Source organism: Gadus morhua, chromosome 5, assembly GCF_902167405.1.
Source record: "Gadus morhua chromosome 5, gadMor3.0, whole genome shotgun sequence".
NCBI lineage: Eukaryota > Metazoa > Chordata > Actinopteri > Gadiformes > Gadidae > Gadus > Gadus morhua.
The window spans coordinates 18,748,897-18,766,622 of record NC_044052.1 but is presented as its reverse complement, the minus strand read 5'-3'; the positions used below and the strand labels follow the sequence as shown (position 1 = coordinate 18,766,622).

At 47.3% G+C, this 17,726-nt stretch overlaps 1 protein-coding gene across 16 annotated transcripts in view; it reads left to right on the top strand.

The window, feature by feature from the left end:
• Positions 1-17,726, top strand: part of map4k5 (mitogen-activated protein kinase kinase kinase kinase 5) — a 46,888-nt gene that overhangs the window by 8,431 nt on the left and 20,731 nt on the right. For 11 of the 16 annotated variants that reach the window (XM_030356831.1, XM_030356828.1, XM_030356829.1 and 8 more), the window contains exons 4-17: positions 6,071-6,161; positions 8,124-8,188; positions 8,312-8,367; positions 8,639-8,686; positions 10,370-10,412; positions 11,589-11,661; positions 12,520-12,651; positions 12,965-13,027; positions 13,852-13,933; positions 14,293-14,409; positions 14,999-15,077; positions 15,958-16,029; positions 16,985-17,043; positions 17,334-17,401. In XM_030356831.1, the coding sequence (XP_030212691.1) occupies positions 6,071-6,161; positions 8,124-8,188; positions 8,312-8,367; positions 8,639-8,686; positions 10,370-10,412; positions 11,589-11,661; positions 12,520-12,651; positions 12,965-13,027; positions 13,852-13,933; positions 14,293-14,409; positions 14,999-15,077; positions 15,958-16,029; positions 16,985-17,043; positions 17,334-17,401 (1,048 nt within the window). The remainder of the gene's footprint in view (positions 1-6,070; positions 6,162-8,123; positions 8,189-8,311; positions 8,368-8,638; positions 8,687-10,369; positions 10,413-11,588; positions 11,662-12,519; positions 12,652-12,964; positions 13,028-13,851; positions 13,934-14,292; positions 14,410-14,998; positions 15,078-15,957; positions 16,030-16,984; positions 17,044-17,333; positions 17,402-17,726) is intronic. The other 5 variants (XM_030356835.1, XM_030356838.1, XM_030356840.1 and 2 more) reach the window with 1 other exon arrangement.

Genomic DNA, 17,726 nt, shown 5'->3' with positions numbered 1-17,726 from the left:
ATGTGTGGTATGGATGCCACATTCCTAAGTGAATTATGAAAGCTGTGGGGCTATCTGATGAAGGCTGCCAAACGCCAGTGATTGGTTCACCTAATCGAAACGGGCGGGCCTGTCGAACAGCCGATTACATCCCATTGGTGTTTGTGGGTTAGCCACGATGACTGAGCAGATCTGCTCACGCCTAGCTGTCCTTTATGCCACTGAAACGACATAAAGGTGAATCATACATTCAGTTGAAGCTGAAACATGCCCTAGGCCGTGAAGCTTCCCCACATTGACTTAATAACGTGCTTCTGCAATGCAACCATTAGGATCTCTGTAAAAGGTGTTTTGCTGAAGTATCATTGACTCATAAACAGGAACTTCTGGCCCCCCCCCCCCGATAGCTTGCGCTGTAGCTAATAAATAATACAAGGCCTTTTGTAACATGTGGGAGCCATTAGGTGATCGCAGGCATCAGCTTAGGGAACGCACTGGATGCCCTGCGGGGGAAGTAGCTGAGCGGCCTGATCACTGCCAGGCGTTGGACTGACGGTAAGGTGGCTATAAAAACCAACAAAGGGCCTTGCCAAGCAGGCTTCTGGTTCCTAACACAGCACATCACGGTGCCCGTAGCCGTACGGTCCAGACGGCGTCCTGCACGCGCTAGCTGTTGCCTCGTTTTGGAGGGACGACTCAGAAGACTACGGCCTCCAGTTATAAGGCTTGGTTATGGTTCAACGTTGACGCAACGCAGTGACCACGCAGTCGCGAACCTGTTTTGGTTCTGCGTTCTGCGTCGCCTCGATGCAAGGCTACAATTTTTGGGAGGCGCACGTCAGGCCCTTGGCGGTGGATGCAAGGAGGGTCCGCAAGGATGTAATGAGTCCGTAATACCCCCCGCGTGGCGTCGACGTGGAACCATAACTAAGCCTTTACCCGTTCTGTGGTGAGGCGTTTCAGCACCACACAGAACACACGTGTTGCTGCCGCTGCTAGTAGGAGGTGACACAGCGGACGGGAAGCGATCAGTCTCGTAGGGAACGGTTCAGCGCAGTTCAGATCCTCATCACATCTAGCAGATGTTTGTCTCAAGCATCGAAACTCAAACCACTAGAGCTGTATGATTAATGGATTCAATATTGGATGTCTTTGTTCTGATATTTAGAGTGCTACCACGGACCTGGCGTTACATGGTCACTATACTTAACCCTCACCCTGTAAAAGTGAGAACCATAATCTTTATTGGTTAAGGCCAACATGAACTGAGGATGTGCATCCTTAGTATATCATCATACCTTCCAGGTTTAAATACAGCAAAACATCCACAGTGCAGCCCCTAACCATAATGACTGGCCTTTGCCGGTGTTCTCTTCAACAGGATGTAGGTTGTCACCTCAAATCTTGAGGTTAATGTATCTGGCACTTTTCTTTGCCTCTAGGTACGATGATTCTGTGTTAAAAGATCGTTAACAGAGGTGTTATTGTTCAGAGGCGACTACCACAGGAAGATGCAGAAGAACTCAAACTATAGACAACCATTCATGTAGGCTTTTACTCTGAATAGTTTGGCAGAAACCAGTAGTTATGGCCGTTTGCTTTGATGCAGTCCTGTCTAGCTGTACAAGTAGAGCTAGCATTAACACGCCCCTTGTAAGTCCCTGGTTAGCATCTGGTTAGCCCCATCCCAGTAGGTTAGTGTGCCTGTCTGAACAGGTAGAGCTAGCATTAACACAGCCCTGGTTAGCCACTGGTTAGCCCCAACCCAGTATGTTAGTGTGTCTATCTGAACAGGTAGAGCTAGCATGAACACGGCCCTGGTTAGCCACTGCTTAGCCCCAGCCCACTAGGTTTCACACCCAATGTGGTCAACCATACGAGAAAAACATATTGAACCGCAGCACTGTGAGACGCTTGGGTGGCGACCAAACGTCACACTTGAAACACTCGACGAGGTCTGATTATATTCATTGATCATGGGCTGTTGCAACAAACATATTTCTCCCATGGGGGATGAATAAAGTTGTATCTAATCTAATCTAATTGGACTGTACCATTTGATTCTCATAATGACAATCAAACTGATTAAATGATTTATAATAGCTTTATAAAACGGGCACCAATGTGAACACGGCGGGTCGTCCATCTCTCCCCTGCCCCGGTCCAAAGGGTAATTCTGTTCTCTGGCGTCCAGTAGAGCTGAATGGTGCGCTGTACTGGGACTGGTCGTGACTCGTACCAGAGGTGCTAATCTCCCTGGAGCCGGTTCTTTCCGGATTACAAAAAACATCCAGATGTGCGGATTACAGGCCTCCCGAAAACATCGCAATTAAATGCATTCAAGTGAGACTGGATGTATTCTCATTACAGGACCTCCCCCGCTAAGGTTCTGCATGAGCCTTTTGCAAACCCCATGTTCCACCCGGACCAACTCATCTGCTGGTACAATGGGCCTTATTCACCTAGCAGCCACTTGACGCCGGATTACGCATTCAGTTCCCCCACCCGGCTGGTCGTTTGAACCAAGATGGCCGCTCGGTGAAATACTCCCATTCCCCCATTTGCAGCTCTGCTGCTAGCGACTAGCTGTGTGCACTGGTGACCACACTTAATGCCCAGCAGTTCTGCAGAGTTCATAACCACCACGTGACCTTAGACATGATGATCCGGTTGAGGTCTAGTGTGTGTGTGTGTGTGTGTGTGTGTGTGTGTGTGTGTGTGTGTGTGTGTGTGTGTGTGTGTGTGTGTGTGTGTGTGTGTGTGTGTGTGTGTGTGTGTGTGTGTGTGTGTGTGTGTGTTGATTCACTATTCATTCCCAAGACATTGGGTGACGTTCAGAATATTAACGCTGGTGTATACCTCCGGCAGCGTCTCTGAAGGCATGTTTACCTCCATAGCCCTGATGTCATCGACTATCGGCAGCGTCCACAAAACAAGTGACCTCTGCCTCAGACTTTCGAGTTGCGTAACACAAGTTCAAACATTCTGTGTCAACATACATTTCTCTAAGGTGAAAGGTGGGACCCACCTCCAGTGTACGCCCCAGCCCGCTGTTCCTGGAGGTGTACAGTACTCCTGGCTTGACACCAAACACTTGTAGCACGTCAAAGGCCTTGAATGGTCAAATTGCCCGGAACCTCTGGGTTTACGGAATGCATTCTATCTAGAGTACAGCGGAATGCAATAGCCAGAGAGAGAGACACACACACACACACACACACACACACACACACACACACACACACACACACACACACACACACACACACACACACACACACACACACACACACACACACACAAGGCTGCTTGTTTACCACTCCAGACTTAGATTCAGACTCTCATGGGACCATCCTTGAACTCAGTCATTTCTCTACTCCCCCCTCATTCCACTCCACAAGACGACAGCCCCATGTTTAAAGTCAGAGCTATCACAGATCTGCAGCTGGCCATCTAATGTTGGTATCGCACCGGACTCTTCTGCAGGGAAATGCTAAATGTGCAGAAACACAGTTGCTAGTGAAGTGCAGGATCAGACTGATCTATTGGTGGTTAGGTTAGGGTATCTGCCGACGGTCCAAAAGATGATTAGGCAAGGCAAGGCAACTTTATTTATATAGCACTTTTCATACACAAGGCAGACTCAAAGTGCTTCACATATAAACATTGTCATACAATAAAATAAAATAATAGATAAGTAAAAGAAAAACATATGCAAAGAAATGGTTAAAATAGAAAAAGGCATTTTAGTATTAAAATAGAAAATAAAGGCAAAGTTAAAAAAGCTTTTTAGAAAGTGCAATGTATTTAAGATTTTAGCAGAAAGCTATTGCAAACATAAAAGTCTTCAGTCTTGTTTTAAAGGTGCTCAGAGTTGGGGCAAGTCTTAAATCCTCTGGGAGTTTATTCCAGCTATTTGTTGCATAGTAACTAAATCCTGCTTTCCCATGTTTTGTGTTTACTCTGGGGATAATTAACAGATTGGTCTCAGAGGATCTTAGTGGTCTGGAAGGCTGATGTAGTGGAAGCATATCAGTTAAATATTTTGGGCCTAAACCATGTAGGGATTTATAGGTTAGCAACATGATTTTAAAATCAATTCTCTGACCTACAGGAAGCCAATGTAACGATTTCAGAATTGGTGTAATATGATCAAATTTTTTGGTCTTTGTTAGAACTCTAGCAGCAGCATTCTGAACAAGCTGAAGCTTCCTCAGAGTTTGTTTTGGAAGACCTGTGAGGAGACCATTGCAGTAATCAAGCTTACTAGTGATAAAGGCATGTACAAGTTTTTGTAAGTCTTCGGTGGACATGAGCCCTCTAAGATTAAACAAATATCAGACCGTACGATCAGATACGGTCTCCCTACAACTTTACTACTCCCACACAGGAAACCAGGCATCACTGTATTGACAAACGGATAAACATTTTCTAATGAATAATCTTGGGGGGTAGACTTGATTCAGAATGTCCACGATGAGGAGTCCAACTGTAAAGGCCAAAACTAGAGGGAGGTTGTTTAGTCTGGGTGAAGACCAGTTTGTGGTCATTTGATCGAAGATTCTTCGCGGCTGTCACAGCCTCTGCTTTTCATTGGTCGTGGTTTGGAAGCTGACTGCTTCTGCTGACAGATCTCCTCTGTTTCTAAATGTGTCAAGAGATTCCCTTGGATTTTTTGGGTGTAGAGTAGAGTCTGCATTTACAATTGTTAGTGGGCCAATTTTGTGCGTGTGTGTTTGTTTGATTGAGAGAGATGGCGAGAAAATGTGTTCCAGGACCTTGTCTTGACTTCTCAATTGATAGCAGCTGGCCTTACATACTTCATGTCTCAACTGCTTCCTACTGATAGCACGTGTGTTGGCACTGTGCTAGCTTCCTACTGATAGCATGTGTGTTAGCACTGCACTAGCCTCCTACTGATGGCACTTTGTTAGCACTGCACTAGCTAGCTACTGATAGCACTGTGTTAGCACTGCGCTAGCTTCCTACTGATAGCACGTGTTTTAGCACTGCGCTAGCTCCCTAATTGATCGGATGTGTGTTAGCACTCTGCTATTTTTCAAAGCACATTATGTTCCTTTTCTGTGTTATTGACACGCCCATGGTACAGCTTTTGGCCTAGGGTTGGGTGCGACACTAGGTATGCTAATGAGGAGCAGTTAGCTGTTGCCAAAATCATTAGGTTGAGTAATGGATAAAAAAAACGAAAAACTAGAATGACTTAAGACTTTATATTGGATATATAAGGATATGAAAGGTGTTCAGAGTTCACCTAGACTCTGCATAGCCTACCCTATCACCCCCCTAACCACACACACCCCGCTGAGGCACTAATTGTATGTTGTACCTCCTGGCACTTAAAAATAGTACTTGGCGTTGGGTATCATCTTATCTTAGCTGTCTTTGTTGTATACAGGAATGGGTTTACCTAGCTATTGTTAGTGCTCGGCACTTGGTTTTACTGTACCGACAGCGATATGTTGTTTCTCTTCTTCTGAACAATGTACTTATTGTCAGTCGCTTTGGATAAGAGCGTCTTCTGAATGCCCTAAATATAAAAAGTGTTAAATTCTGCGTGTGACATTTGAAAAAAGTACCATTTGCTATTTATATGCAGTAGTAGATCTTCCAGTAACATCAGCATTAAGTTTGAACAACGAATGTATGACCTCATGATAACGCTGTTGAGTCGCTGAAGTGACCCAGTCTGTGTCCTATTTTGCAATGAAACTTGACATTTTAAATATGTAACAAACGGTGATCGATTCGATGTATTGTCCTTGCAGCTGATGATAAAGGTCATATAGGAGAGGAACATTTACTTTTTACAACACCAGTCAGCACCCGTCTTTATTATTTCATTAATAAATGAACTAATACATTTTCTACCGCTGGATGCGCCCGTGCTAAGAATGTTTGCGCTCGATGTATTATGTATACTATTACTATTTTATGTGGAAGTACTTTGGATGAAAGGCTCCATCAAATGGCATGTAGTATTATTATTATTATTATTATTATTATTATTATTATTATTATTATAATATTTAAAGGCATAACTTATTAATCTCTGAATGCTCTCTCCTCACAGGCGATGACTTCTCCATCATCCAGCAGGAGATCTTCATGGTTAAGGAGTGCATGCACCACAACATCGTGGCCTACTTCGGGAGCTACCTGTGGTAAGATCCCCTGCGACCAATGCGTGGTTCTTTCATCCAGTCCTTCACTGGGTCACTCTCACCCATTTCATATTCTTCCCATTATTTTGTAAATTTTCTGTCCTTGCTTTTCTCTTCCTTCATTCTTTTCTCTTCTGTATTTCTTTCTTTTGTTTTTTTCCATTTACCCTCAATTATTTTATCTTCCTTCCATCTTTGCTCTTCCCTTCTTCCTTCCTTGGCTGCCGTTATGTACATGGGATACTGCTACACTCAACCTCTTCAAATCTTGTTTTGGAAAATGCTCAGAGTTGAGGAATCAATTGTGGTTTGAGTGATTTTGAATACTCAGTGAACCGAATGAACTGTTTACACTCGTATGGAAAGTATCCCAGCTCTGGATCGCAGTTTGCTCTTCCCTCATTCCCTATTCCATTGTTGTCTAGTAGCATTCAAACTGTGAGGCGTATCCTAGGGTTATATCATGCCAAATGTTGGAGCTCTTCCTGGTGTTTGAACTATTCCTGGTGGTAGAACTCTTCCTGATGTTAAAACTCCACCTGTAGTTGGAACTCATCCTAAATAAAGTAAGAACTCTTCTTAAGTTAGGATTTTCCTGTAGCTGGAACTTGTCCTGAAGTAAGTAATCTTACTGTAACTGGAACTCTTTCTGGAGTTTTTCCACTCTTACTGAAGTCAGAATTTGTGAAGTAAGAACCCTTCCGGGAGTTAAACCTCTTCTGGGAATCAACAGTCAATAATAAATGTCGTGACAGTATTTTCCTTGAGGCTTCTGAGCCAACGCGTGCGAGAACACGGCAGTCATGTTTGCTGACGGGGGCCCTTCGTTGCCAGGACGCGGGCCCTCTGGGGCCTGGCGGCGGGGCTGTAGACTGGTATCAGCAGAGGAAGCAGGAGCCACCAGCCCGCCCGCCGTCTTTTGGCCTCCAGCAGGTTTAACGAGAATACACCCTCAGAAGTGGTTGGTTAACGTGTGTGTGTGTGTGTGTGTGTGTGTGTGTGTGTGTGTGTGTGTGTGTGTGTGTGTGTGTGTGTGTGTGTGTGTGTGTGTGTGTGTGTGTGTGTGTGTGTGTGTGTGTGTGTGTGGAAGCTGAGCCTGGGAATAGTTTCTTGTGGAAAGAAATGGGGGTCACCAGAATATGTAGAGGTTTGGATCACTATTACAGCATTGTCTCGTGAAGGATTTAATCCCTAAACGTCAGTGATATTGGATTTTTTAAATGAAATGGTTGGCTTATTTTAGAGATTTGACTCGATTGCTTGTGTGTGGGGTTCCATCCCACTGTGTGTGGTTCAATCCCTCTTTATGTTGGGTTCCATCCCACTGTATGTGTGTGTGTGGTTCAATCCCTCTTTATGTTGGGTTCCATCCCACTGTATGTGTGTGTGTGGTTCAATCCCTCTTTATGTTGGGTGCCATCCCACTGTGTGTGTGGTTCAATCCCTCTTTAAGTTGGGTGCCATCCCACTGTGTGTGTGTGGTTCAATCCCTCTTTAAATTTGGGGTTCATCCCACTGCGCTTTTGGTACCATCCCACTGTGTGCTTTGTTCCATCCCACTGTGTGTGTGGGGGTTCAATCCAACTGTGTGTGGGGGTTCAATCCCAGTGTTTTTTTTTCAATCCCAGTGTGTTTGGTTCTATCCCGTTGTGTGTGTGTGTGTGGGGGGGGGGGTTCCATCTCACGTAGTGTTGGGGGTCCATCGGCCTGAGTTTTGTTCCATTCCAATGTGTGCGGGGGTTCAATCCCACTGAGTTTGGTTCCATCCCACTATGTGTGGGGGATCCTTCCCTCTGTGTGTGGGGGTCAATTCTACTGTATGTTGGCATCAATCATACCTTGTCTGTATTTATTTTGCGACCAGACTCTCTGCGTTGGCTTCTGTGTCTGGGGTCACACCCCGCGGTTGTCTCTGCTGAACAGGGGTCCCTCTGACCTCTCTGTCTCTCTCGTTTGCTGCAGCCGGGAGAAGCTGTGGATCTGCATGGAGTACTGCGGAGGAGGGTCCCTGCAGGACATCTACCACGGTGAGCTGCTCTCAGGATCACACGGAGACACCAGAGACTGCGGAGAACCTTCCAGTGTGTTATGATGTCTTGGCTCGATGTCAACTGTCATTCTGTATTAATATGTGTGTGTGTGTGTTACAGTGACCGGACCTCTGTCTGAGGTTCAGATAGCATACGTCTCCAGGGAGACTTTACAGGTAAGGTGTTTTGAAAACCCTTTGCTCAATCTTCTTGGTATTGAATATCAATATTCAGTCTTTCAGAAAACCTCATCATTCATCAACAGTGCGACTGAAAGTGACTCACAATAAAACCTAAAAGCAATGTTCACTTACAGACGATTTTAAATGATCTCATCGTAAAGAAAATTCTGCCTCACCATTGATGGATGATAACGTATTCGTTTGTAGGCTTTTTACGTCCATTTAAACCCTGTCGGTCCTCATTAAAAGACTCTCCTCTTCACAGGGTTTGGGATATCTGCACATCAAGGGCAAGATGCACCGAGACATCAAGGTACAGCGAACCACCCTCATGCACGTATCACAACGGTTACTGGTTCACTACCGGCTCCCAGTGGGTGCTACACCCACTGTGTCCCCCCCTTCTCTGTAAAGCGCTGCGACTGTGATCTCCAATAGTCCATCATTATTACAGCCGTAGCAGACGGACGACGAGACAAGAGCTTAGCGGAACAGACTGTAATAAATAGGGGGTGTTTGGACTGTTTGACCCTGGGGCCGAGAGGTTCGGGGTGCAGTCGCGGTCTGCCTCCCCTGCTCCTTAATGAGGCCGCTTTTAAAAATACACTCTAGTTTGGTCCACCGTGCTGATGACCGACAGGATAAACAGTGAATCACTTCTGAACCAGCACGCCCATATATGTCCCAGTCCTGGGTCGGCCTTGTGTGTTGACACAGCCGATCCCGGGCGCCGTATCTCTGGCCGGGTCATCGGTCATCGGTCGACGGCCGCGGTGTGTGTGGAAACCGGGGGAGTGAGAATGTGAGCAAATCCGTTTGTGAATCCTCGATGACGAGTGAGAGCACATGATCCGGCCTGGCGCCCTCCCTCGCGTCTTGTGGCCACGTGAGGCCAGTGTTGATACCGGAGGTCACGGTTGGGCTCGTTATCTCTGCTCCAGCCGCTGCACAGAGCACGCTTCCTGTTTCCTGTGTCAGTCGGACGGGGCCAACAGAAACAGAGTACATCTTTCTCACGGCTAGTGATGCATGGGGCTAGCCAGGCTAACTCAACAGCTAGTGATGCATGGGGCTAGCCAGGCTTACTCAACAGCTAGTGATGCATGGGGCTAGCCAGGCTAACCCCACTGCTAGTGAGGCATTGGGCTAGCCACGCAAACCCACAGCTAGTGAGGCATGGGGCTAGCCAGGCTAACTCCACAGCTAATGATGCATGGGGCTAGCCAGGCTAACCCCACTGCTAGTTAGGCATTGGGCTAGCCACGCAAACCCACAGCTAGTGAGGCATGGGGCTAGCCAGGCTAACTCCACAGCTAGTGATGCATTGGGCTAGCCAGGCTAACTCAACAGCTAATGATGCATTGGGCTAGCCAGGCTAACTCCACAGCTAGTGATGCATTGGGCTAGCCAGGCTAACTCCACAGCTAATGATGCATTGGGCTAGCCAGGCTACCTCCACAGCTAGTGATGCATTGGGCTAGCCAGGCTACCTCCACAGCTAGTGATGCATTGGGCTAGCTAGGCTAACTCCACAGCTAGTGATGCATTGGGCTAGCCAGGCTACCTCCACAGCTAGTGATGCATTGGGCTAGCTAGGCTAACTCCACAGCTAGTGATGCATTGGGCTAGCCACGCTAACTCCACAGCTAGTGAGGCATGGGGCTAGCCAGGCTAACCAGCCACGCTAACTCCACAGCTAGTGAGGCATGGGGCTAGCCACGCTAACCCCACTGCTAATGATACATGAGGGAGGCTAATAACACAAGCCCCATTGCCATCGTTGCAATATTATTAACCCAATTTCGAGATGGCTACCATGCTCCGCTGAGCTTATGAAACCCAACACACTCTGGTTGCTTCCCTTTAGTGGTAAGCATCTGTGTTTTCAAAGCATGTGTCTGTTTATTTACCCAACAGGCTCTCTGTTATGGGCTGTTGGTTCAAGTCGGGGCATTTAACTATAATGTGTTTTGTTTCTTTTTGTTTTGTCGAACAGGGGGCCAATATACTCCTAACAGACTATGGAGACGTAAAGCTAGGTAAGTGTGTGTGGTTGCGCACGCGTAATTATTATTATATCCTTTATTTAACCCGGTTTAGTCTCATTGAGATTAAAATCTATTTTGGCCAGGTAGGTTTTTTTCTACCTGGCCAAGATTGACAGCAGTACATAGGGCCCTATGAAATCCGCGATAACGAAAACGCGGACGGAATCACGGAATTGGACAATAAAAACGGAATCAACTGATAATATTTTTTTATTATTTTTTTATTTTTTTTTTATTTTATTAAGCAGGAAAGTATTAAAAGTAACAAAGTTACAATTTAAAACGGGCCTGTCTTAGTAAAATAACTGATTTCCAGCAGGTTCCTGTTTTTCAGCACATATAACATGCAACAGGGACAAGGCACATCAGACGTCACATTTACAATATGCAGCGGAATGCAGCGGAATTCGCCATTATTTTGGTGAAATTCAGTTTCGAGGGAAAAGGGAAACAACACAGGTGACATTAACGTCACTGAATGTTTAGCAGTCACTCGCACAACAATGTTAAAAAAAAATCCCCGGTCCACCACGCAAACAATAGGTCCCGCTCCTAACAAGAAGCCGAAGAAGAAGTTGAAGCGCCCGTAATTCGGTTCTAACCCCAAATTCAGAGCCGAACAATATCCAAAACACTTCTATCACTCAGGTGTTTTGTAGAATATGTCAACATACTATCGATTGGAAACGCAAAGATACGTGCGATGACCACTTGAAGTCCAAAATCCATATGAAAAACAATGAACGCCGTAGCCAGGGCACGCCCCTTCAAACAACACTTTGAGTTTATAAAAAAATAGTTTATAAGCACTTTAATATTTATGTCATGTTTTTATTTGAAGCACTAAAAACAGTGCAATATTGTGATGTTTTAATAAATGTAGTCTTCTATCTGATTAAATTGTATTCGTTGGCACTTATTTGACACTCGTTCTGATGATTTTAAGTGTAAAAACGGAATTAATGAAAATTAAAACGGAAAAAACGGAATTTGGAAAAAAACAAAACGGAATTTGGAAAAAAATAAAACGGATTTCATATGGCCCTAAGTACACAGTACCAAAATAAAACACAAGTACAAGTCTTATAGTAATAATACATTTAGATCATAATTGTGTGTGTTTGTGTCGATACGTCATCTCAAATGCCCCACTGCTCCATGTTTCAGCCGACTTCGGGGTGGCCGCCAAAATAACCGCTACCATCGCTAAGAGGAAGTCCTTCATTGGAACACCTTACTGGTAAGTGGTTCCCATTCATCCTAGTGGCCATCGCATTCACTTCCCCAACCCAGCTATCATTTTCTAGGGCCCAGATTTCCGCCAGGTGAACAATGGCCCATAGGCTCAGGACCAGGCAGCTCTGGCCTGGGGGAGAGAGGTCCACTTCTTGAGGATGGCTCAGTAATGACCTCATGGTGATGCGAGGGCTGTGAACTTTGATCTTTTATGAGTCATATTGTCTGACTTTGAGCCTTAATGGTTAAAAATAGATCATAGAAACTCCCTTATATCCCCTCCCCCCGCATGTTCCTGGCAAATAGATCGTTTTTGGCACTATGAGGTGTATGATAAATTAAGTGGATGGAATGTGTTTTTTAATTGGCCCCTTCTGTTTAGGATGAGTATTTACTAAAAAGTAATGTCATTAGCAGTAAGTAATGTGAAATTAGCATTTAGTTTTCTCTAATAAGAGATGAGTAATTAGCAGTTATCTTTGGGAATAAGCAGCTGATCATGTCCTCCCCCCCTCCCATGTGATCAGGATGAGTATTTACTCATTAGTAATGTGTAATTATCAGTTGGTAATGAGCTGCGGGTCATGTGATCAGGATGAGTATTTACTCATTAGTAATGTGTAATTATCAGTTGGTAATGAGCTGCTGGTCATGTGATCAGGATGAGTATTTACTCATTAGTAATGTGTAATTATCAGTTGGTAATGAGCTGCGGGTCATGTGATCAGGATGAGTATTTACTCATTAGTAATGTGTAATTATCAGTTGGTAATGAGCTGCTGGTCATGTGATCAGGATGAGTATTTACTCATTAGTAATGTGTAATTATCAGTTGGTAATGAGCTGCGGGTCATGTGTTCAGGATGGCTCCCGAGGTGGCGGCGGTGGAGAAGAATGGTGGCTACAACCAGCTGTGTGACATCTGGGCCGTGGGCATCACCGCCATCGAGCTGGCGGAGCTGCAGCCGCCCATGTTCGACCTCCACCCTATGAGGTACTCTTTCCCCCCCCCCCCCCCTCCCCCCCAAGAGCTTCCTCAGCCTGCGTGCAGTTCCTGCTTTTGTATTTTGTTATGTTTCGTAGGGTTCTTTGATTAGCGTCCCATTGTAATGTGTGTGTGTTGTAGGGACCAGGAAATATTTGCACTTTCTAGAGATGATGCTGGGAATAGATTCATAAATAAATAAAAACGTACATGTGAGTGTTAGCTCAAGGGCACATTCTAATCGGTGGATTTAGAATGAATTAAATAATTATTTGCGATGTTTTTTAGACTAATAAAACCTATTTTCCATTTTCTTCTGCAGAGCCTTGTTCCTGATGTCAAAGAGCAGCTTCCAGCCCCCCAAGCTAAAAGACAAACCCAAATGGTGAGCCTTGGAAGGTCGAGTCTTCTGAAGACATTTAAATATGAATCACCTTGTGCGCACCCCTTCAAAATGCATTATATGCTGAACAATGCATAGTATGATATCATTTTCTGTATGAAAGGGTCTATAAAATGGTTGTGACGGTTTTGGGAGGCGTTGGAAACCTGTACGTCAAGGCATTCCTGGAGAGGAGAAGTCCTTCTGCCTTCAGCGGGAGGTGCTAAGTCGTCTGTACTGATAATAAACCGTAACTCAAAACCACTGAGGAACGACAGGGCAGAAGGTGTGCATCTCCTGAGCAGCGCTGGCCCTGTAAACACTCGGGACATTTAGATTTAATACTTCTGGGATTGAAACGGCACACCACAAAGTGTATTCGCCAAGCACGTCTTTAAAAAAAAAAACGGCGCTTGAAATGTGGAAACAGTGAGCCTTGTCCGAAGTTATTGTCAAATCTAGCGGTGAATTTGGAATGTGCATCGCATCGGGGAATGTGTCTTTGGACCGTGTACTGCAGGAGGGAATGTCATCGGGAAAATAGCTAAGAGGGCTCCAAAACGCAGAGCACGATGGAGTGGCGGGTTAAAGGAGACGGTAGTGACTCTGAAGCTCTGTTAAGTTTAATTTGATGGCGCCTCTATTCTTTTAGTTGTATTACTTTGAGAGTGTTACTCGTGAGCGTGCAGCCAGCAGGTACTTTTGCACGTGCCGTGGGAGTTGACCGCCGGTGTGGCGACGTGATATGTTAATGGTTGTTGCACGAGTTGACGGTGGACTATTATTGTAGCTAGGAATGAACAGATCCTCTCTCTCTCCATCTCCAGGTCCTCGGCCTTCCACAACTTCGTCAAGCTGTCCCTCACCAAGAACCCCAAGAGGAGGCCCACGGCGGAGAAACTTCTCTCGGTAACCCCTCCCGCTGCATCCTTTACTCAGGGGGTCAGGGGGTTAGGGTGCCTTGCTCCCAGCAGAAGGTTCCAGGGTTCAAACCCCGATGTCCGCAGACCAAAAGCACTGTGAATCCAATGGAATGATTGATATACGAGACACATAAAGCAACACTGGTTTCTCTGATCACTGCACCTATCCAGTGAGGTTATTCGCTGGCCTTGGCTTGGGCCCCGTGTTGGTTTTACCCAGCCAGTTTGTGCCAGGAAAAAGGTTTAGACGAGATGGACTCGGGTCCAAAGAAGATATTGGCAAGGTGATGAGCACTGTCATCCAGTGGTGTTTAGCTGTGTGTGTGTGTGTGTGCGTGTGTGCAGCATATGTTTGTGGGCCAGCCGGGGCTGAGCCGGCGTGTGGCGGTGGAGCTGCTGGACAAGATGAACAACCCTGACAACCACCAGCCCTTTAGCGAGGTGGACGACGACGACCTGGAGGTAACCCCCCCCCTCCCAGGTCACACCCACCAGAACCTGTTCAGACATGTTTTTCTCCCCAGAACATTTGGTCCCAATTTGTTCCCATGCTAGCCTGAAACACTCCTTGTAATGTCCCTGCTATACACACAGACTCTGAGATATACAGACAGACAGACGTGTAGACACACCTTTTTGTATCTACACATGTAGAAGGCCTCCCGCAGACATTATATCTATAACTAGGTCTAAGTAGGCCGGTCTCAGCAGGCCGGCTGAGGGTCTGGACTGCGAAGCATCGTCGTATCAGCACAGCAAACTCTTCGTCTTCAGCATGGTGGATGAAGAGCAGTGCTCTGTAGTCCCGCCAGCAGCGACTCTCACACACGCAGCTCTGGGAAGAAACGTATTATATCGTCACTGACTTAATCCCTTGTGTTAAAGAGGAACAATGGCCCGGAGAACCCAAGGTCGTTCTACCTAAGATATGATCCAGTTCAAAGGGAAAAATTTTAGCTCAAGTGTTTACTGGTGGCGAGTGTATTTTTAAAGGTTTACTTATTGAATTTCCTTGTTTAATCTCTCCCTCTCTCCCCGCCCCCCCCCACAGCCCCTCTCTGCAGTGAGACACACCATCCGCTCCACCAACAAGCAGTCCAGGGCCGAACGCACACGCTCCGAGATCGTCTGTAAGTGAACAGCCGCCCTCCCTCTCTCCCTCCCCATCTCCCCCGCCACCCCTCAGACGGGCCCGTTCCCCCGGCGCTGCTGCCCGCGTGGGTCCGGGACCCAGCCCGACGGGCGCATCGTCTCAGAGCTGGCAGTCGTCCAGCTTCCACAGCGCGTGCGAGCGGTAGCAGGCTCCGGGGAGGGAGGTGGGAGAGGGGGGTGGGTGGGTGGGAGAGGGGAAGAGAGAGTGAGAGTTTCTTGGTGTGTGTGTGTGTGTGTGTGTGTGTGTGTGTGTGTGTGTGCGCGCAGTAGCATGCTCTGGTGAGTGAGAGGGAGGCGGTAGAGGGGGGAACGAGAGAGAGTGTCTTGGTTCTGTGTGTGTGTGTGTGTGTGTGTGTGTGTGTGTGTTACATCACCACACGTCCCAACGGACCTCTGAGCAGCCCTACGTGTTGCTGCCGCTGTCTGAGATTCTTTCAGCAGAAACCTCAAGTATTTGGCAAGCGGCTACTTGCTGAAGGTTCCGGGAAATACAGATTGTGTACGCATTTCTTTATGGCTCAATGCACAATAAGATGATGCCATCGGATGTACCCTTTCCCCATAGGTTGTGTGTTTGTTTCGTGTCTTCCTCTGCTGCTGTGGCGTGTTGTGTTGCACCATGTGTTGTGTGTAGCGGGACCTATTTTAGGATCACATTCCTTGATCAACAAACGGATAAAACCACAGTGGCTCCGGTAGCCTCTCCATCACCCACAGAGGGTGTACCTGTGTGCTCGCGTGGTTCTGCCGTGCTTGCGTGTCTGGTGTTGTCCTGTAGCGCACGTTGCGTGTGTTTGCCGTGAGTACATGTGTTTTTTTTATCACCTCACTCTGATGCCTGACTTTCCTCACAACAAGCCCACAACGGAGCAGACCAGGGCAGGCCGTGTGCACGTCCTAGCTTCCGCGATGAATTCAGGGCTGACCCAGGTCAGTGTAGTGCAGCTGTGTGCACGTGTGTGTGTGTGTTTTTGTGTGTGTGTGTGTGTGTGTGTGGTCCTGTTTGTGTTGACGCTCTGCGTCCGTGTAGTCCGTTCATCTCCCTACCAGCGATTGGAGACTAACCAATCCCTGACACCTCATCTTAACCTTGGTGTGACCTTGGACCTTAGACGAGCGTCGTCGACGCTGTGCGTCAGGAGCCTCGGGAGAGGCGGAGCTTTGAGTTTCAGTTGAGAATCAACCCCCCCCCCCCCCCCCCCCCCCGCATCGGGGGGGGGGGGGGGGGGAAGTCAAGTGCTGGAAGTCGTGAAGACGTGGGAGTATGTGACGCTCCGCTGAGCATGACTCACCCAACGGCCACATTGACGAAACATCCGTGACGATAGAGGCTTAAACGGACTACCTCTTTGGCTGATGGTTGAGCCGCTCATGAAGGGGCCTGGCTTTCCGGCGTCCCCTCAAGCTTCGCTCCGGTTCGGCTGTGCTCACACCGGCCGGTGACAGGCCCTTCACCTCCAGAACCGAACACCTGCCTTCGGTTTCCACTCCCGTGTTAAGTCCCTCTCCGGCTCCAAACTCTTCTGCACGAGGAAACCCTTCTTGGTTATCATCCGCCGGGAGTTTTCGTTTGTGTGTGTGTGTATATCGTTTGTTATCTTCTCTCCGTCCCGAGCACGTTTCCCCCTTCTAAACATTAATCCCTCATTAAATCAATAACGGATAAACACGGCGGTTGGTTTCTGGCCGCCGTCCCTCCTCGTACCGAGAGTAGCGGCAGGGCGTGTAACCCAGCGTGTGTGCCACCGCTACGTAGCTAATCCAGAAGCTAGGCTGTGCCGGGAGCTGTGCTGGGTGGCGCGGTGGGCCCGGCTGCCCCTCTGGTGCGTGGGGCGGGTCCGGGGGACGCCGTGCTAACAGAACCCTGACTCTTGTCTCCCTGCAGTCGACAAGGTCCAGTTCGAGCCCCCGCTTCTCAAGGAGACCGAAGCCCGCTCTGAAATGGTGATTATCAATCTGTTCAACGTGTTTCACATATTATGTTCTCACATTTGAAGGAAATGAAATAAATGTGAATTATAGATCTGCTTTTTTTCATCCACTTCTGTTATTGTCTTTCTAAAATTCACTGTTCCCGAATCGAAGCATGTAATCGTTTCAGGATGACTTTATCATGTGTGTTGGCTCGTTGTTAATTCAAACAGTGAACTGATTGTGTGTGTGTGTGTGTGTGTGTGTGTGTGTGTGTGTGTGTGTGTGTGTGTGTGTGTGTGTGTGTGTGTGTGTTTCCACAGGATGTGAGTAAAGAGAACGACTTCCCTTCCCCCTGGAGTCCCTTCGCCGAAGGAGGAATAACGGCCAGGTAACGCATGGAAACGGTTGCCATGGATCCACTTCCCCCCCCCCCCCCCCCCCCCCCACTGTCTCTTCTTTATTGTTGTCGTTACCGGGCTGTCCTGCAGGATGTATTGAGGGGGGGGGGGGGTGCGCGCTGTTTCTCGTGCCTGGAATACTGTACATTTCCTGTCCGAGCGGACCACTAAACGTCAGCTATACTTTGTCTGGGGATCTGTGGTCTGGATGAATGAGGGGTTGGCAAGCTTTTATTGGTGGGAGACGATCCCAGACCTTGTATTATCTTATCTGTTTCAGTTTAAGTCCCTGATGCGTTAACCTGTCCCCCTGTC